At 50.1% G+C, this 27,115-nt stretch overlaps 1 protein-coding gene across 2 annotated transcripts in view; it reads left to right on the forward strand.

The window, feature by feature from the left end:
• Nucleotides 1-27,115, forward strand: part of LOC106591968 (disks large homolog 4) — a 90,054-nt gene that overhangs the window by 55,606 nt on the left and 7,333 nt on the right. Inside the window, exons 6-11 of one of the 2 annotated variants that reach the window (XM_045701726.1) lie at nucleotides 17,106-17,247; nucleotides 20,787-20,910; nucleotides 23,710-23,869; nucleotides 25,014-25,116; nucleotides 25,502-25,604; nucleotides 26,361-26,537. In XM_045701726.1, the coding sequence (XP_045557682.1) occupies nucleotides 17,106-17,247; nucleotides 20,787-20,910; nucleotides 23,710-23,869; nucleotides 25,014-25,116; nucleotides 25,502-25,604; nucleotides 26,361-26,537 (809 nt within the window). The remainder of the gene's footprint in view (nucleotides 1-17,105; nucleotides 17,248-20,786; nucleotides 20,911-23,709; nucleotides 23,870-25,013; nucleotides 25,117-25,501; nucleotides 25,605-26,360; nucleotides 26,538-27,115) is intronic. The other variant, XM_045701727.1, reaches the window with a different exon arrangement.

Raw genomic sequence — 27,115 nt, forward strand, 5'->3', positions numbered from 1 at the left:
TCAGCCCATACCCAGATGGTCTCTCTCTCTCTAACCACTCAGCCCCTACCCAGATGGTCTCTCTCTCTAACCACTCAGCCCCTACCCAGATGGTCTCTCTCTCTCTAACCACTCAGCCCCTACCCAGATGGTCTCTCTCTCTAACCACTCAGCCCCTACCCAGATGGTCTCTCTCTCTCTAACCGCTCAGCCCCTACCCAGATGGTCTCTCTCTCTCTAACCACTCAGCCCCTACCCAGATGGTCTCTCTCTCTAACCACTCAGCCCCTACCCAGATGGTCTCTCTCTCTATCCACTCAGCCCCTACCCAGATGGTCTCTCTCTCTCTCTAACCACTCAGCCCCTACCCAGATGGTCTCTCTCTCTCTAACCACTCAGCCCCTACCCAGATGGTCTCTCTCTCTAACCACTCAGCCCCTACCCAGTTGGTCTCTCTCTCTCTAACCACTCAGCCCCTACCCAGATGGTCTCTCTCTCTAACCACTCAGCCCCTACCCAGATGGTCTCTCTCTCTAACCACTCAGCCCCTACCCAGATGGTCTCTCTCTCTCTATCCACTCAGCCCCTACCCAGATGGTCTCTCTCTCTCTAACCACTCAGCCCCTACCCAGATGGTCTCTCTCTCTCTAACCACTCAGCCCCTACCCAGATGGTTCTCTCTCTAACCACTCAGCCCCCTACCCAGATGGTCTCTCTCTAACCACTCAGCCCCTACCCAGATGGTCTCTCTCTCTCTATCCACTCAGCCCCTACCCAGATGGTTCTCTCTCTCTAACCACTCAGCCCCTACCCAGATGGTCTCTCTCTCTATCCTCTCAGCCCCTACCCAGATGGTCTCTCTCTCTCTAACCACTCAGCCCCTACCCAGATGGTCTCTCTCTCTCTCTAACCACTGAGCCCCTACCCAGATGGTCTCTCTCTCTCTAACCACTCAGCCCCTACCCAGATGGTCTCTCTCTCTAACCACTCAGCCCCTACCCAGATGGTCTCTCTCTCTATCCACTCAGCCACTACCCAGATGGTCTCTCTCTCTATCCACTCAGCCCCTACCCAGATGGTCTCTCTCTCTCTAACCACTCAGGCCCTACCCAGATGGTCTCTCTCTCTCTAACCACTCAGCCCCTACCCAGATGGTTCTCTCTCTCTATCCACTCAGCCACTACCCAGATGGTCTCTCTCTCTAACCACTCAGCCCCTACCCAGATGGTCTCTCTCTCTATCCACTCAGCCCCTACCCAGATGGTCTCTCTCTCTCTAACCACTCAGCCCCTACCCAGATGGTTCTCTCTCTCTCTAACCACTCAGCCCCTACCCAGATGGTCTCTCTCTCTCTCTAACCACTCAGCCCCTACCCAGATGGTCTCTCTCTCTCTAACCACTCAGCCCCTACCCAGATGGTCTCTCTCTCTAACCACTCAGCCCCTACCCAGATGGTCTCTCTCTCTCTAACCACTCAGCCCCTACCCAGATGGTCTCTCTCTAACCACTCAGCCCCTACCCAGATGGTCTCTCTCTCTCTAACCACTCAGCCCCTACCCAGATGGTCTCTCTCTCTCTGTCCACTCAGCCCCTACCCAGATGGTCTCTCTCTCTATCCACTCAGCCCCTACCCAGATGGTCTCTCTCTCTCTAACCACTCAGCCCCTACCCAGATGGTCTCTCTCTCTCTATCCACTCAGACCCCTACCCAGATGGTCTCTCTCTCTAACCACTCAGCCCCTACCCAGATGGTCTCTCTCTCTCTAACCACTCAGCCCCTACCCAGATGGTCTCTCTCTCTCTAACCACTCAGCCCCTACCCAGATGGTCTCTCTCTCTATCCACTCAGCCCCTACCCAGATGGTCTCTCTCTCTAACCACTCAGCCCCTACCCAGATGGTCTCTCTCTCTAACCACTCAGCCCCTACCCAGATGGTTCTCTCTCTCTCTAACCACTCAGCCCCTACCCAGATGGTCTCTCTCTCTCTAACCACTCAGCCCCTACCCAGATGGTCTCTCTCTCTAACCACTCAGCCCCTACCCAGATGGTTCTCTCTCTCTAACCACTCAGCCCCTACCCAGATGGTCTCTCTCTCTCTAACCACTCAGCCCCTACCCAGATGGTCTCTCTCTCTCTAACCGCTCAGCCCCTACCCAGATGGTCTCTCTCTCTCTAACCACTCAGCCCCTACCCAGATGGTCTCTCTCTCTAACCACTCAGCCCCTACCCAGATGGTCTCTCTCTTAACCACTCAGCCCCTACCCAGATGGTCTCTCTCTCTCTAACCACTCAGCCCCTACCCAGATGGTCTCTCTCTCTCTAACCACTCAGCCCCTACCCAGATGGTCTCTCTCTAACCACTCAGCCCCTACCCAGATGGTCTCTCTCTCTCTATCCACTCAGCCCCTACCCAGATGGTCTCTCTCTCTCTAACCACTCAGCCCCTACCCAGATGGTCTCTCTCTAACCACTCAGCCCCTACCCAGATGGTCTCTCTCTCTCTAACCACTCAGCCCCTACCCAGATGGTTCTCTCTCTCTAACCACTCAGCCCCTACCCAGATGGTCTCTCTCTCTAACCGCTCAGCCCCTACCCAGATGGTCTCTCTCTCTAACCACTCAGCCCCTACCCAGATGGTCTCTCTCTCTCTAACCGCTCAGACCCTACCCAGATGGTCTCTCTCTCTAACCACTCAGCCCCTACCCAGATGGTCTCTCTCTCTAACCACTCAGCCCCTACCCAGATGGTCTCTCTCTCTCTAACCACTCAGCCCCTACCCAGATGGTCTCTCTCTCTCTAACCACTCAGCCCCTACCCAGATGGCTCTCTCTCTCTCTAACCACTCAGCCCCTACCCAGATGGTCTCTCTCTCTCTCTCTAACCACTCAGCCCCTACCCAGATGGTCTCTCTCTCTCTATCCACTCAGCCCCTACCCAGATGGTCTCTCTCTCTAACCACTCAGCCCCTACCCAGATGGTCTCTCTCTCTAACCACTCAGCCCCTACCCAGATGGTCTCTCTCTCTCTATCCATTCAGCCCCTACCCAGATGGTCTCTCTCTCTAACCACTCAGCCCCTACCCAGATGGTCTCTCTCTCTAACCACTCAGCCCCTACCCAGATGGTCTTCTCTAACCACTCAGCCCCTACCCAGATGGTCTCTCTCTCTCTATCCACTCAGCCACTACCCAGATGGTCTCTCTCTCTCTAACCACTCAGCCCCTACCCAGATGGTCTCTCTCTCTCTAACCGCTCAGCCCCTACCCAGATGGTCTCTCTCTCTCTAACCGCTCAGCCCCTACCCAGATGGTCTCTCACTCTCTCTCTCTAACCACTCAGCCCCTACCCAGATGGTTCTCTCTCTCTAACCACTCAGCCCCCTACCCAGATGGTCTCTCTCTCTCTATCCACTCAGCCCCCTACCCAGATGGTCTCTCTCTCTCTAACCACTCAGCCCCTACCCAGATGGTTCTCTCTCTCTAACCACTCAGCCCCTACCCAGATGGTCTCTCTCTCTCTAACCACTCAGCCCCTACCCAGATGGTCTCTCTCTCTCTAACCACTCAGCCCCTACCCAGATGGTCTCTCTCTCTCTAACCACTCAGCCCCTACCCAGATGGTCTCTCTCTCTAACCACTCAGCCCCTACCCAGATGGTTTCTCTCTCTCTAACCACTCAGCCCCTACCCAGATGGTCTCTCTCTCTCTCTAACCACTCAGCCCCTACCCAGATGGTCTCTCTCTCTCTCTCTAACCACTCAGCCCCTACCCAGATGGTCTCTCTCTCTAACCACTCAGCCCCTACCCAGATGGTCTCTCTCTCTCTATCCACTCAGCCCCTACCCAGATGGTCTCTCTCTCTCTAACCACTCAGCCCCTACCCAGATGGTCTCTCTCTCTCTAACCAGTCAGCCCCTACCCAGATGGCTCTCTCTCTCTCTAACCACTCAGCCCCTACCCAGATGGTCTCTCTCTCTCTAACCACTCAGCCCCTACCCAGATGGTTCTCTCTCTCTCTAACCACTCAGCCCCTACCCAGATGGTCTCTCTCTCTAACCACTCAGCCCCTACCCAGATGGTCTCTCTCTCTCTAACCACTCAGCCCCTACCCAGATGGTCTCTCTCTCTCTCTAACCACTCAGCCCCTACCCAGATGGTCTCTCTCTCTCTAACCACTCAGCCCCTACCCAGATGGTCTCTCTCTCTAACCACTCAGCCCCTACCCAGATGGTCTCTCTCTCTATCCACTCAGCCCCTACCCAGATGGTCTCTCTCTCTCTAACCACTCAGCCCCTACCCAGATGGTCTCTCTCTCTCTAACCACTCAGCCCCTACCCAGATGGTCTCTCTCTCTAACCACTCAGCCCCTACCCAGATGGTCTCTCTCTCTCTAACCACTCAGCCCCTACCCAGATGGTCTCTCTCTCTCTAACCACTCAGCCCCTACCCAGATGGTCTCTCTCTCTCTAACCACTCAGCCCCTACCCAGATGGTCTCTCTATCTCTAACCGCTCAGCCCCTACCCAGATGGTCTCTCTCTCTCTCTAACCACTCAGCCCCTACCCAGATGGTCTCTCTCTCTAACCACTCAGCCCCCTACCCAGATGGTCTCTCTCTCTCTAACCACTCAGCCCCTACCCAGATGGTCTCTCTCTCTCTAACCGCTCAGCCCCTACCCAGATGGTCTCTCTCTCTCTCTAACCACTCAGCCCCTACCCAGATGGTCTCTCTCTCTAACCACTCAGCCCCTACCCAGATGGTCTCTCTCTCTAACCACTCAGCCCCTACCCAGATGGTCTCTCTCTCTCTCTAACCACTCAGCCCCTACCCAGATGGTCTCTCTCTCTAACCACTCAGCCCCTACCCAGATGGTTCTCTCTCTCTATCCACTCAGCCCCTACCCAGATGGTCTCTCTCTCTCTAACCACTCAGCCCCTACCCAGATGGTTCTCTCTCTCTCTAACCACTCAGCCCCTACCCAGATGGTCTCTCTCTCTCTAACCACTCAGCCCCCTACCCAGATGGTCTCTCTCTCTCTAACCACTCAGCCCCTACCCAGATGGTCTCTCTCTCTAACCACTCAGCCCCTACCCAGATGGTCTCTCTCTCTAACCACTCAGCCCCTACCCAGATGGTCTCTCTCTCTAACCACTCAGCCCCTACCCAGATGGTCTCTCTCTCTCTAACCGCTCAGCCCCTACCCAGATGGTCTCTCTCTCTCTAACCACTCAGCCCCTACCCAGATGGCTCTCTCTCTCTAACCACTCAGCCCCTACCCAGATGGTCTCTCTCTCTCTCTCTAACCACTCAGCCCCTACCCAGATGGTCTCTCTCTCTCTCTAACCACTCAGCCCCTACCCAGATGGTCTCTCTCTCTCTAACCACTCAGCCCCTACCCAGATGGTCTCTCTCTCTAACCACTCAGCCCCTTCCCAGATGGTCTCTCTCTCTCTAACCACTCAGCCCCTACCCAGATGGTCTCTCTCTCTCTAACCACTCAGCCCCTACCCAGATGGTCTCTCTCTCTAACCACTCAGCCCCTACCCAGATGGTCTCTCTCTCTCTATCCACTCAGCCCCTACCCAGATGGTCTCTCTCTCTCTAACCACTCAGCCCCTACCAAGATGGTCTCTCTCTCTCTAACCACTCAGCCCCTACCCAGATGGCTCTCTCTAACCACTCAGCCCCTACCCAGATGGTCTCTCTCTCTAACCACTCAGCCCCTACCCAGATGGTCTCTCTCTCTATCCACTCAGCCCCTACCCAGATGGTCTCTCTCTCTAACCACTCAGCCCCTACCCAGATGGTCTCTCTCTCTAACCACTCAGCCCCTACCCAGATGGTCTCTCTCTCTAACCACTCAGCCCCTACCCAGATAGTCTCTCTCTCTAACCACTCAGCCCCTACCCAGATGGTCTCTCTCTCTCTAACCACTCAGCCCCTACCCAGATGGTCTCTCTCTCTCTAACCACTCAGCCCCTACCCAGATGGTCTCTCTCTCTAACCACTCAGCCCCTACCCAGATGGCTCTCTCTCTCTCTCTAACCACTCAGCCCCTACCCAGATGGTCTCTCTCTCTCTAACCACTCAGCCCCTACCCAGATGGTCTCTCTCTCTAACCACTCAGCCCCTACCCAGATGGTCTCTCACTCTCTAACCACTCAGCCCCTACCCAGATGGTCTCTCTCTCTCTAACCGCTCAGCCCCTACCCAGATGGTCTCTCTCTCTCTAACCGCTCAGCCCCTACCCAGATGGTCTCTCTCTCTCTAACCACTCAGCCCCTACCCAGATGGTCTCTCTCTCTAACCACTCAGCCCCTACCCAGATGGTCTCTCTCTCTAACCACTCAGCCCCTACCCAGATGGTCTCTCTCTCTCTAACCACTCAGCCCCTAACCAGATGGTCTCTCTCTCTCTAACCACTCAGCCCCTACCCAGATGGTCTCTCTCTCTAACCACTCAGCCCCTACCCAGATGGTCTCTCTCTCTCTATCCACTCAGCCCCTACCCAGATGGTCTCTCTCTCTCTAACCACTCAGCCCCTACCCAGATGGTCTCTCTAACCACTCAGCCCCTACCCAGATGGTCTCTCTCTCTCTCTAACCACTCAGCCCCTACCCAGGTGGTCTCTCTCTCTCTAACCACTCAGCCCCTACCCAGATGGTCTCTCTCTCTATCCACTCAGCCCCTACCCAGATGGTCTCTCTCTCTCTAACCACTCAGCCCCTACCCAGATGGTCTCTCTCTCTCTAACCACTCAGCCCCTACCCAGATGGTCTCTCTAACCACTCAGCCCCTACCCAGATGGTCTCTCTCTCTAACCACTCAGCCCCTACCCAGATGGTCTCTCTCTCTATCCACTCAGCCCCTACCCAGATGGTCTCTCTCTCTGACCACTCAGCCCCTACCCAGATGGTCTCTCTCTCTATCCACTCAGCCACTACCCAGATGGTCTCTCTCTCTAACCACTCAGCCCCTACCCAGATGGTCTCTCTCTCTATCCACTCAGCCCCCTACCCAGATGGTCTCTCTCTCTCTAACCACTCAGCCCCTACTCAGATGGTTCTCTCTCTCTAACCACTCAGCCCCTACCCAGATGGTCTCTCTCTCTAACCACTCAGCCCCTACCCAGATGGTCTCTCTCTCTAACCACTCAGCCCCTACCCAGATGGTCTCTCTCTCTAACCACTCAGCCCCTACCCAGATGGTCTCTCTCTCTAACCACTCAGCCCCCTACCCAGATGGTCTCTCTCTCTCTAACCACTCAGCCCCTACCCAGATGGTCTCTCTCTCTCTAACCACTCAGCCCCTACCCAGATGGTCTCTCTCTCTCTAACCACTCAGCCCCTACCCAGATGGTCTCTCTCTCTAACCACTCAGCCCCTACCCAGATGGTCTCTCTCTCTCTAACCGCTCAGCCCCTACCCAGGTGGTCTCTCTCTCTCTAACCACTCAGCCCCTACCCAGATGGTCTCTCTCTCTATCCACTCAGCCCCTACCCAGATGGTTCTCTCTCTCTAACCACTCAGCCCCCTACCCAGATGGTCTCTCTCTCTAACCACTCAGCCCCTACCCAGATGGTCTCTCTCTCTCTAACCGCTCAGCCCCCTACCCAGATGGTCTCTCTCTCTCTAACCACTCAGCCCCTACCCAGATGGTCTCTCTCTCTCTAACCACTCAGCCCCTACCCAGATGGTCTCTCTCTCTCTCTCTATCCACTCAGCCCCTACCCAGATGGTCTCTCTCTCTCTAACCACTCAGCCCCTACCCAGATGGTCTCTCTCTCTCTAACCACTCAGCCCCTACCCAGATGGTCTCTCTCTCTAACCACTCAGCCCCTTCCCAGATGGTCTCTCTCTCTCTAACCACTCAGCCCCTACCCAGATGGTCTCTCTCTCTCTAACCACTCAGCCCCTACCCAGATGGTCTCTCTCTCTAACCACTCAGCCCCTACCCAGATGGTCTCTCTCTCTCTATCCACTCAGCCCCTACCCAGATGGTCTCTCTCTCTCTAACCACTCAGCCCCTACCAAGATGGTCTCTCTCTCTATCCACTCAGCCCCTACCCAGATGGTCTCTCTAACCACTCAGCCCCTACCCAGATGGTCTCTCTCTCTAACCACTCAGCCCCTACCCAGATGGTCTCTCTCTCTATCCACTCAGCCCCTACCCAGATGGTCTCTCTCTCTAACCACTCAGCCCCTACCCAGATGGTCTCTCTCTCTAACCACTCAGCCCCTACCCAGATGGTCTCTCTCTCTAACCACTCAGCCCCCTACCCAGATGGTCTCTCTCTCTAACCACTCAGCCCCTACCCAGATGGTCTCTCTCTCTCTAACCACTCAGCCCCTACCCAGATGGTCTCTCTCTCTCTAACCACTCAGCCCCTACCCAGATGGTCTCTCTCTCTAACCACTCAGCCCCTACCCAGATGGTCTCTCTCTCTCTCTCTAACCACTCAGCCCCTACCCAGATGGTCTCTCTCTCTAACCACTCAGCCCCTACCCAGATGGTCTCTCTCTCTAACCACTCAGCCCCTACCCAGATGGTCTCTCACTCTCTAACCACTCAGCCCCCTACCCAGATGGTCTCTCTCTCTCTAACCGCTCAGCCCCTACCCAGATGGTCTCTCTCTCTAACCGCTCAGCCCCTACCCAGATGGTCTCTCTCTCTAACCACTCAGCCCCTACCCAGATGGTCTCTCTCTCTAACCACTCAGCCCCTACCCAGATGGTCTCTCTCTCTCTAACCACTCAGCCCCTACCCAGATGGTCTCTCTCTCTCTAACCACTCAGCCCCTAACCAGATGGTCTCTCTCTCTCTAACCACTCAGCCCCTACCCAGATGGTCTCTCTCTCTAACCACTCAGCCCCTACCCAGATGGTCTCTCTCTCTCTATCCACTCAGCCCCTACCCAGATGGTCTCTCTCTCTCTAACCACTCAGCCCCTACCCAGATGGTCTCTCTAACCACTCAGCCCCTACCCAGATGGTCTCTCTCTCTCTCTAACCACTCAGCCCCTACCCAGGTGGTCTCTCTCTCTCTAACCACTCAGCCCCTACCCAGATGGTCTCTCTCTCTATCCACTCAGCCCCTACCCAGATGGTCTCTCTCTCTCTAACCACTCAGCCCCCTACCCAGATGGTCTCTCTCTCTCTAACCACTCAGCCCCTACCCAGATGGTCTCTCTAACCACTCAGCCCCTACCCAGATGGTCTCTCTCTCTAACCACTCAGCCCCTACCCAGATGGTCTCTCTCTCTCTATCCACTCAGCCCCTACCCAGATGGTCTCTCTCTCTGACCACTCAGCCCCTACCCAGATGGTCTCTCTCTCTATCCACTCAGCCACTACCCAGATGGTCTCTCTCTCTAACCACTCAGCCCCTACCCAGATGGTCTCTCTCTCTATCCACTCAGCCCCTACCCAGATGGTCTCTCTCTCTCTAACCACTCAGCCCCTACTCAGATGGTCTCTCTCTCTAACCACTCAGCCCCTACCCAGATGGTCTCTCTCTCTAACCACTCAGCCCCTACCCAGATGGTCTCTCTCTCTAACCACTCAGCCCCTACCCAGATGGTCTCTCTCTCTAACCACTCAGCCCCCTACCCAGATGGTTCTCTCTCTCTAACCACTCAGCCCCTACCCAGATGGTCTCTCTCTCTCTAATCACTCAGCCCCTACCCAGATGGTCTCTCTCTCTCTAACCACTCAGCCCCTACCCAGATGGTCTCTCTCTCTCTAACCACTCAGCCCCTACCCAGATGGTCTCTCTCTCTCTAACCACTCAGCCCCTACCCAGATGGTCTCTCTCTCTCTCTAACCGCTCAGCCCCTACCCAGGTGGTCTCTCTCTCTCTAACCACTCAGCCCCTACCCAGATGGTCTCTCTCTCTATCCACTCAGCCCCTACCCAGATGGTCTCTCTCTCTCTAACCACTCAGCCCCTACCCAGATGGTCTCTCTCTCTATCCACTCAGCCCCCTACCCAGATGGTCTCTCTCTCTAACCACTCAGCCCCTACCCAGATGGTCTCTCTCTCTATCCACTCAGCCCCTACCCAGATGGTCTCTCTCTCTAACCACTCAGCCCCTACCCAGATGGTCTCTCTCTCTCTAACCACTCAGCCCCTACCCAGATGGTCTCTCTCTCTAACCACTCAGCCCCTACCCAGATGGTCTCTCTCTCTCTAACCACTCAGCCCCTACCCAGATGGTCTCTCTCTCTCTCTAACCACTCAGCCCCTACCCAGATGGTCTCTCTCTCTCTAACCACTCAGCCCCTACCCAGATGGTCTCTCTCTCTCTCTAACCACTCAGCCCCTACCCAGATGGTCTCTCTCTCTCTCTAACCACTCAGCCCCTACCCAGATGGTCTCTCTCTCTCTCTAACCACTCAGCCCCTACCCAGGTGGTCTCTCTCTCTCTAACCACTCAGCCCCTACCCAGATGGTCTCTCTCTCTCTCTAACCACTCAGCCCCTACCCAGATAGTCTCTCTCTCTCCCACTACTCTCTCCTCTCCTTCCTATCATCTCTATCTTCTGGTAAATCCTTCTCCCTCCTGTCTCCTGATTCTGCCTCTTCAACCCTCCTCCCCGTTTTGCATCCTATGACTCTCACTTTCCCCTTTCTTCCCGCCCGGCCCTCCCCATCCTGCTCCGTGGCTGAGTGACTCCTTGCGAGTTTACATAACAGGGCTGTGGGCAGCTGAGTGAAAATGGAGGAGAACTAAACTTCCAGAGGACCTATTATCCTTCCACTTCCTCCTCTCTACCTTCTATTCCTCTGTATCTTCTCTCTCCCTTCTCCAGACCATCTCTGGAGACCTTCTCCCATTCCTCACTTCCCTCATCAACTCATCCCTCACCACTGGCTGCCTCCCCTCTGACTTCAAAATTGCCCGGGTTTATCCCGTCCTCAAGAAACCAACACTCAGCTCATCTGATGTCAAAAACTACAGACCTGTATCCCTTCTATAAAACTACAGACCCTGTATCCCTTCTTTCTATAAAACTACATAACCTGTATCCCTTCTATCTATAAAACTACACACCCTGTATCCCTTCTCTCTACAAAACTACAGACCCTGTATCCCTTCTATAAAACTACAGACCCTGTATCCCTTCTATAAAACTACAGACCCTGTATCCCTTCTATAAAACTACAGACCCTGTATCCCTTCTATAAAACTACAGAGCCTGTATCCCTTCTATAAAACTACAGACCCTGTATCCCTTCTCCCTTTTCTTTCCAAAACACTTGAGCGTGCCGTCTCTGATCAACTTTCTCGTTATCTCTCTCAGATCAATCGGTTCACTCATCTGAGAATGCTCTTCTCTGTGTCACAGAGGCTCTCCACACTGCCAAAGCTGACTCTCTCTCCTCTGTTCTCATCCTCCTAGATCTATCCACTGCCTTCGACACCGTGAACAATCAGATCCTCCTCTCCACCCTCTCAGGGCTGGGCGTCTCAGACTCTATCAGATCCTCCTCTCAGGGCTGGGTGTCTCAGACTCTATCAGATCCTCCTCTCAGGGCTGGGCGTCTCAGACTCTATCAGATCCTCCTCTCAGGGCTGGGTGTCTCAGACTCTATCAGATCCTCTTCTCAGGGCTGGGTGTCTCAGACTCTATCAGATCCTCCTCTCAGGGCTGGGTGTCTCAGACTCTATCAGATCCTCCTCTCAGGGCTGGGCGTCTCAGACTCTATCAGATCCTCCTCTCCACCCTCTCAGGGCTGGGCGTCTCAGACTCTATCAGATCCTCCTCTCAGGGCTGGGCGTCTCAGACTCTATCAGATCCTCCTCTCAGGGCTGGGTGTCTCAGACTCTATCAGATCCTCCTCTCAGGGCTGGGCGTCTCAGACTCTATCAGATCCTCCTCTCCACCCTCTCAGGGCTGGGCGTCTCAGACTCTATCAGATCCTCCTCTCCACCCTCTCAGGGCTGGGTGTCTCAGACTCTATCAGATCCTCCTCTCAGGGCTGGGCGTCTCAGACTCTATCAGATCCTCCTCTCAGGGCTGGGCATCTCAGACTCTATCAGATCCTCCTCTCAGGGCTGGGCATCTCAGCCTCTATCAGATCACCCTCTCAGGGCTGGGTGTCTCAGACCCTCCTCTCAGGGCTGGGCGTCTCAGGCTCTATCAGATCCTCCTCTCAGGGCTGGGTGTCTCAGACTCTATCAGATCCTCCTCTCCACCCTCTCAGGGCTGGGTGTCTCAGACCCTCCTCTCAGGGCTGGGCGTCTCAGTCTCTATCAGATCCTCCTCTCAGGGCTGGGCGTCTCAGACTCTATCAGATCCTCCTCTCAGGGCTGGGCGCCTCAGTCTCTATCAGATCCTCCTCTCAGGGCTGGGTGTCTCAGACTCTATCAGATCCTCCTCTCAGGGCTTGGCGTCTCAGACTCTATCAGATCCTCCTCTCAGGGCTGGGTGTTTCAGACTCTATCAGATCCTCCTCTCAGGGCTGGGCGTCTCAGACTCTATCAGATCCTCCTCTCCACCCTCTCAGGGCTGGGCGTCTCAGTCTCTATCAGATCCTCCTCTCAGGGCTGGGTGTCTCAGACTCTATCAGATCCTCCTCTCAGGGCTGGGTGTCTCAGACTCTATCCGATCCTCCTCTCCACCCTCTCAGGGCTGGGTGTCTCAGACTCTATCAGATCCTCCTCTCAGGGCTGGGTGTCTCAGACTCTATCAGATCCTCCTCTCAGGGCTTGGCGTCTCAGGCTCTATCCTCTCCACCCTCTCAGGGCTGGGTGTCTCAGGCTCTATCAGATCCTCCTCTCAGGGCTGGGCGTCTCAGACTCTATCAGATCCTCCTCTCAGGGCTGGGTGTCTCAGACTCTATCAGATCCTCCTCTCAGGGCTGGGCGTCTCAGACTCTATCAGATCCTCCTCTCAGGGCTGGGCGTCTCAGACTCTATCAGATCCTCCTCTCAGGGCTGGGCGTCTCAGACTCTATCAGATCCTCCTCTCCACCCTCTCAGGGCTGGGCGTCTCAGTCTCTATCAGATCCTCCTCTCCACCCTTTCAGGGCTGGGCGTCTCAGGCTCTATCAGATCCTCCTCTCAGGGCTGGGCGTCTCAGACTCTATCAGATCCTCCTCTCAGGGCTGGGTGTCTCAGACTCTATCAGATCCTCCTCTCAGGGCTGGGCGTCTCAGACTCTATCAGATCCTCCTCTCCACCCTCTCAGGGCTGGGCGTCTCAGACTCTATCAGATCCTCCTCTCAGGGCTGGGCGTCTCAGACTCTATCAGATCCTCCTCTCAGGGCTGGGTGTCTCAGACTCTATCAGATCCTCCTCTCAGGGCTGGGTGTCTCAGACTCTATCAGATCCTCCTCTCCACCCTCTCAGGGCTGGGCGTCTCAGGCTCTATCAGATCCTCCTCTCAGGGCTGGGCGTCTCAGACTCTATCAGATCCTCCTCTCAGGGCTGGGCGTCTCAGACTCTATCAGATCCTCCTCTCAGGGCTGGGCGTCTCAGACTCTATCAGATCCTCCTCTCAGGGCTGGGCGTCTCAGACTCTATCAGATCCTCCTCTCCATCCTCTCTGGGCTGGGCGTTTCAGTCTCTATCAGATCCTCCTCTCAGGGCTGGGCGTCTCAGACTCTATCAGATCCTCCTCTCAGGGCTGGGCGTCTCAGACTCTATCAGATCCTCCTCTCCATCCTCTCAGGGCTGGGCGTCTCAGACTCTATCAGATCCTCCTCTCAGGGCTGGGTGTCTCAGACTCTATCAGATCCTCCTGTCAGGGCTGGGTGTCTCAGACTCTATCAGATCCTCCTCTCAGGGCTGGGCGTCTCAGACTCTATCAGATCCTCCTCTCTATCCTCTCAGGGCTGGGCGTCTCAGTCTCTATCAGATCCTCCTCTTAGGGCTGGGTGTCTCAGACTCTATCAGATCCTCCTCTCAGGGCTGGGTGTCTCAGACTATCAGATCCTCCTCTCCACCTTCTCAGGGCTGGGCGTCTCAGGCTCTGCACACTCCTGGATTGCATCCTACCTGGCAGGAAGCTCCTACCAGGTGACGTGGAGAGGATCTGTGTCCGCACCACGTACTCTCACTACTGATGTCCCCCAGGGATCGGTTCTAGGCCCTCTCCTCTTCTCGCTATACACCAAGTCACTCAGCTCTGTCATATCCTCTCATGGTCTCTCCTATCATTGCTATGCGGATGAATGACACTCAACTACTTTTCTCCTTCCCCCCTTCTGACACCCAGGTGGTGACAGGCATCTCTGTATGCCTGGCAGATTTATCAACTTGGATGTCGGTCCACCACCTCAAGCTCAACCTCGACAAGAAGGAGCTGGTCTTCCTCACAGGGAAGGCCTGCCTGCTCAAAGACCTCTCCATCACGGTTGACAACTCCACATTGTCGCCCTCCCAGAGTGCAAAGAGCCTTGGCGTGACCCTGGACAACAACTTGTCGTTCTCAGTAAACATCAAAGCAGTGACCCGCTCCTGCAGGTTCATGCTCTACAACATCTGTATGACCCAGGAACAGGAAGTGATGTAGCTCCTAATCCACTTTTCTTTTCCCGTCTGAACTACTGCAACTCACTGTTGGCTGGGCTCCCCGCTTATGCCATTAAACCCCTGTAACTTATCCAGAACGCTGCAGCCTGCCTGGTGTTCAACCTTCCCAAGTTTTCCCATGAGACACTGCTCCTCCACTGACTTCCAGTTGAAGCTTGCATCCACTACAAGATCATAATGCTTACCCACAGAACAGCAAGAAGAACTGCCCTTCCCTACCTTCAGGCTATGCTCAAACCCTACACCCCAACCCAAGCACTCCCGTTCTGCCACCTCAGGTCTCTTGGTCCTCCCACCTCCCACCTCTACTGGAGGGCAGCTCCTGCTCAGCGCAGTCCAAGTTCTTCTCTGACCTGGCACCCCAATGGTGGAACCAGTTTCCCCCTGAAGCTAGGACATCAGAGTCCCTGCTCATCTTCCAAAAACATCTGAAACCCTACCTCTTTAAACAGTATCTTAAATAATCCTCCTCTTCACCTCGACCCCCTCCCCCACCATTTAAAAAAATAAAATTATAAAGGAACACTTAACCAGCACTTGCTCTTGACCCCCCCCCCCCCCCCAGCTTTGACTCTACTGAGCTACTTTATTGAGGAAAAGTACTATGACTGTGATATGTGGTTGTCCCACCTAGCTATCTGGAGATGAATGTACTGACTATGACTGGTCCACCTAGCTATCTGGAGATGAATGTACTGACTATGACTGGTCCTCCTAGCTATCTGGAGATGAATGAGTATCTGGAGATTAATGTACTGACTATGACTGGTCCACCTAGCTATCTGGAGATGAATGGGTTGGCCACCTAGCTATCTGGAGATGAATGTACTGACTATGACTGGTCCACCTAGCTATCTGGAGATGAATGTACTGACTATGACTGGTCCACCTAGCTATCTGGAGATGAATGGACTGACTATGACTGGTCCACCTAGCTATCTGGAGATGAATGGATTGACTATGACTGGTCCACCTAGCTATCTGGAGATGAATGTACTGACTATGACTGGTCCACCTAGCTATCTGGAGATGAATGGACTGACTATGACTGGTCCACCTAGCTATCTGGAGATGAATGTACTGACTATGACTGGTCCACCTAGCTATCTGGAGATGAATGAGCTATCTGGAGATGAATGGACTGATTATGACTGGTCCACCTAGCTATCTGGAGATGAATGGACTGACTATGACTGGTCCACCTAGCTATCTGGAGATGAATGGACTGACTATGACTGGTCCACCTAGCTATCTGGAGATGAATGGACTGACTATGACTGGTCCACCTAGCTATCTGTAGATGAATGTACTGACTATGACTGGTCCACCTAGCTATCTGGAGATTAATGTACTGACTATGACTGGTCCACCTAGCTATCTGGAGATGAATGGACTGACTATGACTGGTCCACCTAGCTATCTGGAGATGAATGGACTGACTATGACTGGTCCACCTAGCTATCTGGAGATGAATGTACTGACTATGACTGGTCCACCTAGCTATCTGGAGATGAATGTACTGACTGTAAGTCTCTCTGGATAAGAGTGTCTGCTAAATGACTAACATGTAAATGTAAACACACACAATACACTGTAAAAAGTAATCAGTTCACTTAATTGGGAGAAGTTTGGAACTGCAAGGACTCTTCCTAGAACTGGCCGTCGGGGGAGGAGGGCCTTGGTCAGGGAGGTGACCAAGAACCCGATGGTCAGTCTGACAGAGCTCCAGACTTCCTCTGTGGAGATGGGAGAACCTTCCAGAAGGACAACCATCTCTGCAGCACTCCATCAATCAGGCCTTTATGGTAGAGTGGCCAGACGGAAGCCACGCCTCAGTAAAAGGTGCATGACAGCCCGCTTGGAGTTTGCCAAAAGGCACCTAAAGGACTCTCAGACCATGAGAAACAAGATTCTCTGGTCTGATGAAACCAAGATTGAACTCTTTGGCCTGAATGCCAAGCGTCACGTCTGCAGGAAACCTGGTACCATCCCTACGGTGAAGCATGGTGGTGGCAGCATCATGCTGTGGGAATGTTTTTCAGCGGCAGGAACTGGGAGACTAGTCAGGATCAAGGGAAAGATGAACGGAGCAAAGTACAGAGAGATCCTTGATGAAAACCTGTTCCAGAGTGCTCAGGACCTCAGACTGGGGCGAAGTTTCACCTTCCAACAGGACAACAACCCTAAGCACACAGCCAAGACAACACAGGAGTGGCTTCGGGATAAGTCTCTGAATGTCCTTGAGTGGCCCAGCCAGAGCCCGGACTTGAACTTGATCAAACAAGAAGACTAGAAGCTGTAATCGCTGCCAACGGTGCTTCAACAAAGTACTGAGTAAAGTACTTATGTAAATGGAATATTGCCGTTTTTTTTAATATACATTTGCAAAATAAAAATTACACATTTTTTGCTTTGTCATTATGGGGTATTGTGATCGATGACAAGAATTCCATTTTAGAACGTAACAAAATGTGGAAAAAGTCAAGGGGTCTGAATACTTTCCGAAAGCACTGTATGTCATGTCTCTATGTCATGTACAGTTTCTATGTGATGTCTGACTATGTCTCTATGTCATGTCTATGTCATCAGGTGAACCAGGTGTGTTTAGAAGATGTGATGCACGAAGACGCAGTATCAGCTCTGAAGAACACAGCCGAGGTGGTCTACCTGAGAGTAGCCAAACCTTCACACCTCTACACACCTGACCAGTACAGTCCACCTGACCTCACCTGTACGTACACACCTCTACACACCTCTATACACCTCTACACACCTCTACACACCTCTACACACCTCTACACACCTCTACACCTCTACACACCTCTACACACCTTTACACACCTCTACACACCTCTACACCTCTACACACCTCTACACACCTTTACACACCTCTACACACCTCTACACACCTCTACACACCTCTACACACCTCTACACCTCTACACACCTCTACACACCTCTACACACCTCTACACACCTTTACACACCTCTACACACCTCTACACACCTCTACACACCTCTACACCTCTACACACCGCTACACACCTCTACACACCTCTACACACCTCTACACCTCTACACACCGCTACACACCTCTACACACCTCTACACACCTTTACACACCTCTACACACCTCTACACACCTCTATACACCTCTACACACCTGACAGGTGTAGACCTTACAGTGAAATGCTTACTTGCAAGCTCTTAACTATGAATGCAGTTTTAACTCTTATTTTTCTTAAGAAAATATATACTAAATAAACTAAAGTAAAAACAGTAAGACAATAAAAATAACAAAATAACGAGACTATATACTGGGTGTTACGGTACAGAGTCAATGTGGAGGCTATATACTGGGTATTACGGTACAGAGTCAATGTGGAGGCTATATACTGGGTATTACGGTACAGAGTCAATGTGGAGGTTATATACTGGGTATTACGGTACAGAGTCAATGTGGAGGCTATATACTGGGTGTTACGGTACAGAGTCAATGTGGAGGTTATATACAGGGTATTACGGTACAGAGTCAATGTGGAGGTTATATACAGGGTGTTACGGTACAGAGTCAATGTGGAGGCTATATACTGGGTGTTACGGTACAGAGTCAATGTGGAGGCTATATACTGGGTGTTACGGTACAGAGTCAATGTGGAGGTTATATACAGGGTATTACGGTACAGAGTCAATGTGGAGGTTATATACAGGGTGTTACGGTACAGAGTCAATGTGGAGGCTATATACTGGGTGTTACGGTACAGAGTCAATGTGGAGGCTATATACAGGGTGTTACGGTACAGAGTCAATGTGGAGGCTATATACAGGGTATTACGGTACAGAGTCAATGTGGAGGCTATATACAGGGTGTTACGGTACAGAGTCAATGTGGAGGCTATATACAGGGGGTACCGGTACAGAGTCAATGTGGAGGCTATATACAGGGTGTTACGGTACAGAGTCAATGTGGAGGCTATATACAGGGTGTTACGGTACAGAGTCAATGTGGAGGCTATATACAGGGTGTTACGGTACAGAGTCAATGTGGAGGTTATATACAGGGTGTTACGGTACAGAGTCAATGTGGAGGCTATATACAGGGTGTTACGATACAGAGTCAATGTGGAGGCTATATACAGGGTATTACGGTACAGAGTCAATGTGGAGGCTATATACAGGGGGTACCGGTACAGAGTCAATGTGGAGGCTATATACAGGGGGTACCGGTACAGAGTCAATGTGGAGGCTATATACAGGGTATTACGGTACAGAGTCAATGTGGAGGCTATATACAGGGTATTACGGTACAGAGTCAATGTGGAGGCTATATACAGGGTATTACGATACAGAGTCAATGTGGAGGCTATATACAGGGTATTACGGTACAGAGTCAATGTGGAGGCTATATACAGGGTATTACGGTACAGAGTCAATGTGGAGGCTGTATACAGGGTATTACGGTACAGAGTCAATGTGGAGGCTATATACAGGGGGTACCGGTACAGAGTCAATGTGGAGGCTATATACAGGGTATTACGGTACAGAGTCAATGTGGAGGCTATATACAGGGTGTTACGGTACAGAGTCAATGTGGAGGCTGTATACAGGGTATTACGGTACAGAGTCAATGTGGAGGCTATATACAGGGTATTACGGTACAGAGTCAATGTGGAGGCTGTATACAGGGTATTACGGTACAGAGTCAATGTGGAGGCTATATACAGGGTATTACGGTACAGAGTCAATGTGGAGGCTATATACAGGGGGTACCGGTACAGAGTCAATGTGGAGGTTATATACAGGGGGTACCGGTACAGAGTCAATGTGGAGGTTATATACAGGGGGTACCGGTACAGAGTCAATGTGGAGGCTATATACAGGGGGGTACAGAGTCAATGTGGAGGCTATATACAGGGGGGTACAGAGTCAATGTGGAGGCTATATACAGGGTATTACGGTACAGAGTCAATGTGGAGGCTATATACGGGGGTACCGGTACAGAGTCAATGTGGAGGCTATATACAGGGGGTACCGGTACAGAGTCAATGTGGAGGCTATATACAGGGGGTACCGGTACAGAGTCAATGTGGAGGCTATATACAGGGTGTACCAGTACAGAGTCAATAGTGGGGCTATATACAGGGGGTACCGGTACAGAGTCAATGTGGAGACTATATACAGGGGTACCGGTACAGAGTCAATGTGGAGGCTATATACAGGGGGTACAGAGTCAATGTGGAGGCTATATACAGGGGGTACCGGTACAGAGTCAATGTGGAGGCTATATACAGGGGGTACCGGTACAGAGTCAATGTGGAGACTATATACAGGGGTACCGGTACAGAGTCAATGTGGAGGCTATATACAGGGGGTACCAGTACAGAGTCAATAGTGGGGCTATATACAGGGGGTACCGGTACAGAGTCAATGTGGAGACTATATACAGGGGGTACCGGTACAGAGTCAATGTGGAGGCTATATACAGGGGGTACCGGTACAGAGTCAATGTGGAGGCTATATACAGGGGGTACCGGTACAGAGTCAATGTGGAGGCTATATACAGGGAGTACCGGTACAGAGTCAATGTGGAGGCTATATACAGGGGGTACCGGTACAGAGTCAATGTGGAGGCTATATACAGGGGGTACCGGTACAGAGTCAATGTGGAGGCTATATACAGGGGGGTACCAGTACAGAGTCGATGTGTGGGGGTACAGGTTAGTCGAGGTCATTTGCACATGTAGGTAGGGGTGAAGTGACTATGCATAGATAATAAACAGCCAGTAGCAGTCAATGTAAATAGTCTGTGTAGCCATCTGACTAGATGTTCAGGAGTCTTATGGCTTGGGGGGTAGAAGCTGTTTAGAAGCCTTTTGGACCTTGACTTGGCGCTCCGGTACTGCTTGCCGTGCGGTAGCAGAGAGAACAGTCTATGACCAAGGGTGGCTGGAGTCATTGACAATTTTTAGTGCCTTCCTCTGACACCGCCAGGTATAGAGGTCCTGGATGGCAGGAAGCTTGGCCCCAGTGATGTACTGGGCCGTACGCATTACCCTCTGTAGAAGCTTTTGAGGATCTGTAGACCCATGCCAAATCTTTTTAGTTTCCTGAGGGGGAAAAGGTTTTGTCGTGCCCTCTTCACGACTGTCTTGGTGTGTTTGGACCATGATAGGTTGTTGGTGATGTGGACACCAAGGACCTGGAAACTGAGCAGTGTTGTAATGTACCAGGAGCCGAACTATACATATTCACCTCTCCCTGTCTCTCCAGCGTACATGGACCCAGACATGGGCCCTAACTACCTAGATTACCCACAATCCTCTCTGCCGCCACCCTCGCCACGACGCTACTCACCCATACCGCACGGCATGATGGGAGAAGACGACATCCCCAGGTCAGGACACACAGACACACACACACACACACACACACACACATGTAAATGTAACTCATATCAAATCATGTCTGTCAAATCAGACATCAGATCATTACCTTGTCGGGATCTATCTGTAGTAGAGAGACCAGGCTGAGGGTTACAGTAGATTATATCTGTAGTAGAGACCAGGCTGAGGGTTACAGTAGATTATATCTGTAGTAGAGAGACCAGGCTGAGTGTTACAGTACATTATATCAGTAGTAGAGAGACCAGGCTGAGTGTTACAGTAGATTATATCTGTAGTAGAGAGACCAGGCTGAGTGTTACAGTAGATTATATCTGTAGTAGAGAGACCAGGCTGAGTGATACAGTAGATTATATCTGTAGTAGAGAGACCAGGCTGAGTGTTACAGTAGATTATATCAGTAGTAGAGAGACCAGGCTGAGTGATACAGTAGATTATATCTGTAGTAGAGAGACCAGGCTGAGTGTTACAGTAGATTATATCTGTAGTAGAGAGACCAGGCTGAGTGATACAGTACATTATATCAGTAGTAGAGAGACCAGGCTGAGGGTTACAGTACATTATATCTGTAGTAGAGAGACCAGGCTGAGTGTTACAGTAGATTATATCTGTAGTAGAGAGACCAGGCTGAGGGTTACAGTACATTATATCTGTAGTAGAGAGACCAGGCTGAGTGTTACAGTAGATTATATCAGTAGTAGAGAGACCAGGCTGAGTGTTACAGTAGATTATATCTGTAGTAGAGAGACCAGGCTGAGGGTTACAGTACATTATATCTGTAGTAGAGAGACCAGGCTGAGGGTTACAGTAGATTATATCTGTAGTAGAGAGACCAGGCTGAGTGTTACAGTAGATTATATCAGTAGTAGAGAGACCAGGCTGAGTGATACAGTAGATTATATCTGTAGTAGAGAGACCAGGCTGAGTGTTACAGTAGATTATATCTGTAGTAGAGAGACCAGGCTGAGTGTTACAGTACATTATATCTGTAGTAGAGAGACCAGGCTGAGTGTTACAGTAGATTATATCTGTAGTAGAGAGACCAGGCTGAGGGTTACAGTAGATTATATCTGTAGTAGAGAGACCAGGCTGAGTGTTACAGTACATTATATCTGTAGTAGAGAGACCAGGCTGAGGGTTACAGTACATTATATCTGTAGTAGAGAGACCAGGCTGAGGGTTACAGTAGATTATATCTGTAGTAGAGAGACCAGGCTGAGTGTTACAGTAGATTATATCTGTAGTAGAGAGACCAGGCTGAGGGTTACAGTACATTATATCAGTAGTAGAGAGACCAGGCTGAGTGTTACAGTAGATTATATCAGTAGTAGAGAGACCAGGCTGAGTGTTACAGTAGATTATATCAGTAGTAGAGAGACCAGACTGAGGGTTACAGTACATTATATCTGTAGTAGAGAGACCAGGCTGAGTGTTACAGTAGATTATATCTGTAGTAGAGAGACCAGGCTGAGTGTTACAGTAGATTATATCTGTAGTAGAGAGACCAGGCTGAGTGTTACAGTAGATTATATCTGTAGTAGAGAGACCAGGCTGAGTGTTACAGTAGATTATATCAGTAGTAGAGAGACCAGGCTGAGTGTTACAGTAGATTATGTCAGTAGTAGAGAGACCAAGCTGAGGGTTACAGTACATTATATCTGTAGTAGAGAGACCAGGCTGAGGGTTACAGTACATTATATCTGTAGTAGAGAGACCAGGCTGAGTGTTACAGTAGATTATATCAGTAGTAGAGAGACCAGGCTGAGTGTTACAGTAGATTATATCTGTAGTAGAGAGACCAGGCTGAGTGTTACAGTAGATTATATCTGTAGTAGAGAGACCAGGCTGAGTGTTACAGTAGATTATATCTGTAGTAGAGAGACCAGGCTGAGTGTTACAGTAGATTATATCTGTAGTAGAGAGACCAGGCTGAGGGTTACAGTACATTATATCTGTAGTAGAGAGACCAGGCTGAGTGTTACAGTAGATTATATCTGTAGTAGAGAGACCAGGCTGAGGGTTACAGTAGATTATATCTGTAGTAGAGAGACCAGGCTGAGTGTTACAGTAGATTATATCTGTAGTAGAGAGACCAGGCTGAGGGTTACAGTAGATTATATCTGTAGTAGAGAGACCAGGCTGAGTGTTACAGTAGATTATATCTGTAGTAGAGAGACCAGGCTGAGGGTTACAGTAGATTATATCAGTAGTAGAGAGACCAGGCTGAGTGTTACAGTAGATTATATCTGTAGTAGAGAGACCAGGCTGAGTGTTACAGTAGATTATATCTGTAGTAGAGAGACCAGGCTGAGTGTTACAGTAGATTATATCTGTAGTAGAGAGACCAGGCTGAGTGTTACAGTAGATTATATCTGTAGTAGAGAGACCAGGCTGAGTGTTACAGTAGATTATATCTGTAGTAGAGAGACCAGGCTGAGTGTTACAGTAGATTATATCTGTAGTAGAGAGACCAGGCTGAGTGATACAGTAGATTATATCTGTAGTAGAGAGACCAGGCTGAGTGTTACAGTAGATTATATCTGTAGTAGAGAGACCAGGCTGAGTGTTACAGTAGATTATATCTGTAGTAGAGAGACCAGGCTGAGTGTTACAGTACATTATATCTGTAGTAGAGAGACCAGGCTGAGTGTTACAGTAGATTATATCTGTAGTAGAGAGACCAGGCTGAGTGTTACAGTAGATTATATCTGTAGTAGAGAAACCAGGCTGAGTGTTATCTGTAGTTGAGAGGGTAATAATGTGTATGATAATGTCTTTGTGTGTCCTCCCAGTAGAGAGGCCAGGCGCGTGTGTATCCACCGAGGGTCGACTGGTCTGGGGTTTAACATCGTTGGAGGAGAAGACGGAGAGGGAATCTTCATCTCCTTCATCCTGGCTGGAGGACCAGCTGATCTCTCAGGAGAACTACGCAAGGGAGACCAAATCATCAGCGTGAGTAGTGTTATGTAGTGTTATGTAGTGTTATGTGGTGTTATGTAATGTTTTGTAGTGTTGTGTAGTGTAGTGTTACATAGTGTTATATAATGTTATGTTGTGTCATGTAGTGTTACATAGTGTTACGTAGTCTTATGTAATGTTGTGTAGTGTTACATTGTGTTACATAGTCTTATGTAATGTTATGTAGTGTCATGTAGTGTTAAATAGTATTACGTAGTGTGTTATGTGATGTAGTGTTACATAGTGTTATATATTATTATGGAGTCTTATGTAGTCTTATGTAATGCTATGTAGTGTTACATAGTGGTATGTAGTGTTACATAGTGTTGTGTAGTGTTATGTAATGTTATGTAGTTTCATGTAGTGTTACATAGTGTTTCGTAGTGTTATGTAATGTTATGTAGTTTCATGTAGTGTTACATAGTGTTTCGTAGTGTTATGTAATGTTATGTAGTGTTACATAGTGTTTCGTAGTGTTATGTAATGTTTTGTAGTGTTACATAGTGTTATATAATATTATGTAGTCTTATGTAGTCTTATGTAATGCTATGTAGTGTTACATAGTGGTATGTAGTGTTACATAGTGTTGTCTAGTGTTATGTAATGTTATGTAGTGTTACATAGTGTTATTTAGTCTTATGTAATGTTATGTGGTGGTACATAGTGCTATGTAGTGTTACATAGTGTTACATAGTGTTATGTAATGTTACATAGTGTTATGAATTCTTATGTAATGTTATGTTGTGTTATGTTATGTAATGCTATGTGATGCTATGTAGTGTTATGTAGTGTTCCATAGTGTTATGTAGTCTTATGTAATGTTATGTAGTGTTATGTAATGCTATGTAGTGTTATGTAATGCTATGTAGTGTTCATAGTGTTATGTAGTGTTAAATAATGTTATGTAGTGGTACATAGTTCTATGTAATTTTACATAGTGCTATGTAGTGTTACATAGTGTCATGTAGTGTTACATAGTGTCACGTAGTGTTATGTAGTGTCACATAGTGTTATTTAGTGTCACATAGTGTTATATACTGTTATGTAGTGTTATGTAATGCTATGTAGTGTTGCGTAGTGTTATGTCACATTAATGTAATGTAATGTTATGTAATTAATGGTTATAACTTCTCTGCAGGTGAACGGTGTGGATCTCAGACATGCGACTCATGAACAGGCTGCAGCAGCTCTGAAGAATGCTGGACAGACTGTAACTATCATCGCTCAGTACAGACCTGAGGGTAAGAATATCACAGACCAATACAGACCAGTACAGACCAGTACAGACCTGAGGGTAAGAATATCACAGACCAGTACAGACCAGTACAGACCACTGTAGACTACTGTAGACTACTGTAGACTAATAAGGACTAACTACATACTAGGATAGACTACAACATTCTACTATAAACTACTATAGACTACTGTAGACTACTGTAGACTAATAAGGACTAACTACATACAGTAGTAGGATAGACTACTACATTCTACTATAAACTACTATAGACTACTGTAGACTATGTCAGACTACTGTAGACTACTATAGACAAACTGTAGACTGCGTCAGACTACTATAGACTACTATATACTGTGTGTGTGTGTGTGTGTGTGTGTGTGTGTGTGTAGAGTACAGCAGGTTTGAGGCTAAGATCCACGACCTGAGAGAACAGATGATGAACAGTAGCATGAGCTCTGGGACCCTCCGAGCCAACAGGACCTTCTATGTCAGGTAAAGTAGTGTCATGTTAATGTAGCCCTATGTCATGCTAATGGATCCCTGTCATGTTAATGTAGCTCTATGTCCTCTCTATACAGGGCCCCGTTTGACTATGATAAGACAGCATACTCTGGACTGTTAAGCTAGGCTTTAGGGTTATGTAGTGTTATGTCATGTTATGTCATGCTAATGTAGCTCTATGTCCTCTCTATGCAGGGCCCTGTTTGACTATGATAAAACAGCAGACTGTGGGCTGTTGAGCCAGGCGTTACGGTTATGTAGTGTTATGTCATGTTACGTCATGCTAATGTAGCTCTATGTCCTCTCTATGCAGGGCCCTGTTTGACTATGATAAAACAGCAGACTGCGGGCTGTTGAGCCAGGCTTTACAGTTATGTAGTGTTACGTCATGCTAATGTAGCTCTATGTCCTCTCTATGCAGGGCCCTGTTTGACTATGATAAAACAGCAGAATGTGGGCTGTTGAGCCAGGCGTTACGGTTATGTAGTGTTATGTCATGTTACGTAATGTAGCTCTATGTCCTCTCTATGCAGGGCCCTGTTTGACTATGATAAAACAGCAGACTGCGGGCTGTTGAGCCAGGCTTTACAGTTATGTAGTGTTACGTCATGCTAATGTAGCTCTATGTCCTCTCTATGCAGGGCCCTGTGACTATGATAAAACAGCAGACTGCGGGCTGTTGAGCCAGGCTTTACAGTTATGTAGTGTTACGTCATGCTAATGTAGCTCTATGTCCTCTCTATGCAGGGCCCTGTTTGACTATGATAAAACAGCAGACTGCGGGCTGTTGAGCCAGGCTTTGGGCTTTAACTTCGGGGAGGTGCTCCATGTGACTGACTGTAGTGATGAAGAGTGGTGGACTGCTAGGAGACTGGGACAACAGGGACAACTGGAGGAACTAGGGTATATACCCAGCAAACACAGGTAGGTAACGCACATAACACTGAGGGGACCACACCTAACACTGAGGGGGACCACACCTAACACTGAGGGGGACCACACCTAACACTGAGGGGACCACACCTAACACTGATTGGACCACACCTAACACTGAGGGGGACCACACCTAACACTGAGGGGGACCACACCTAACACTGAGGGTACCACACCTAACACTGAGGGGACCACACCTAACACTGAGGGGGACCACACCTAACACTGAGGGGGACCACACCTAACACTGATTGGACCACACCTAACACTGAGGGGACCACACCTAACACTGAGGGGACCACACCTAACACTGAGGGTACCACACCTAACACTGAGGGGGACCACACCTAACACTGATTGGACCACACCTAACACTGAGGAGGACCACACCTAACACTGAGGGGGACCACACCTAACACTGAGGGGGACCACACCTAACACTGAGGGGGACCACACCTAACACTGAAGGGGACCACACCTAACACTGAGGGGGACCACACCTAACACTGAGGGGGACCACACCTAACACTGAGGGGGACCACACCTAACACTGAGGGGACCACACCTAA

Source organism: Salmo salar, chromosome ssa18 (genome assembly GCF_905237065.1).
Source record: "Salmo salar chromosome ssa18, Ssal_v3.1, whole genome shotgun sequence".
Taxonomy (NCBI): domain Eukaryota; kingdom Metazoa; phylum Chordata; class Actinopteri; order Salmoniformes; family Salmonidae; genus Salmo; species Salmo salar.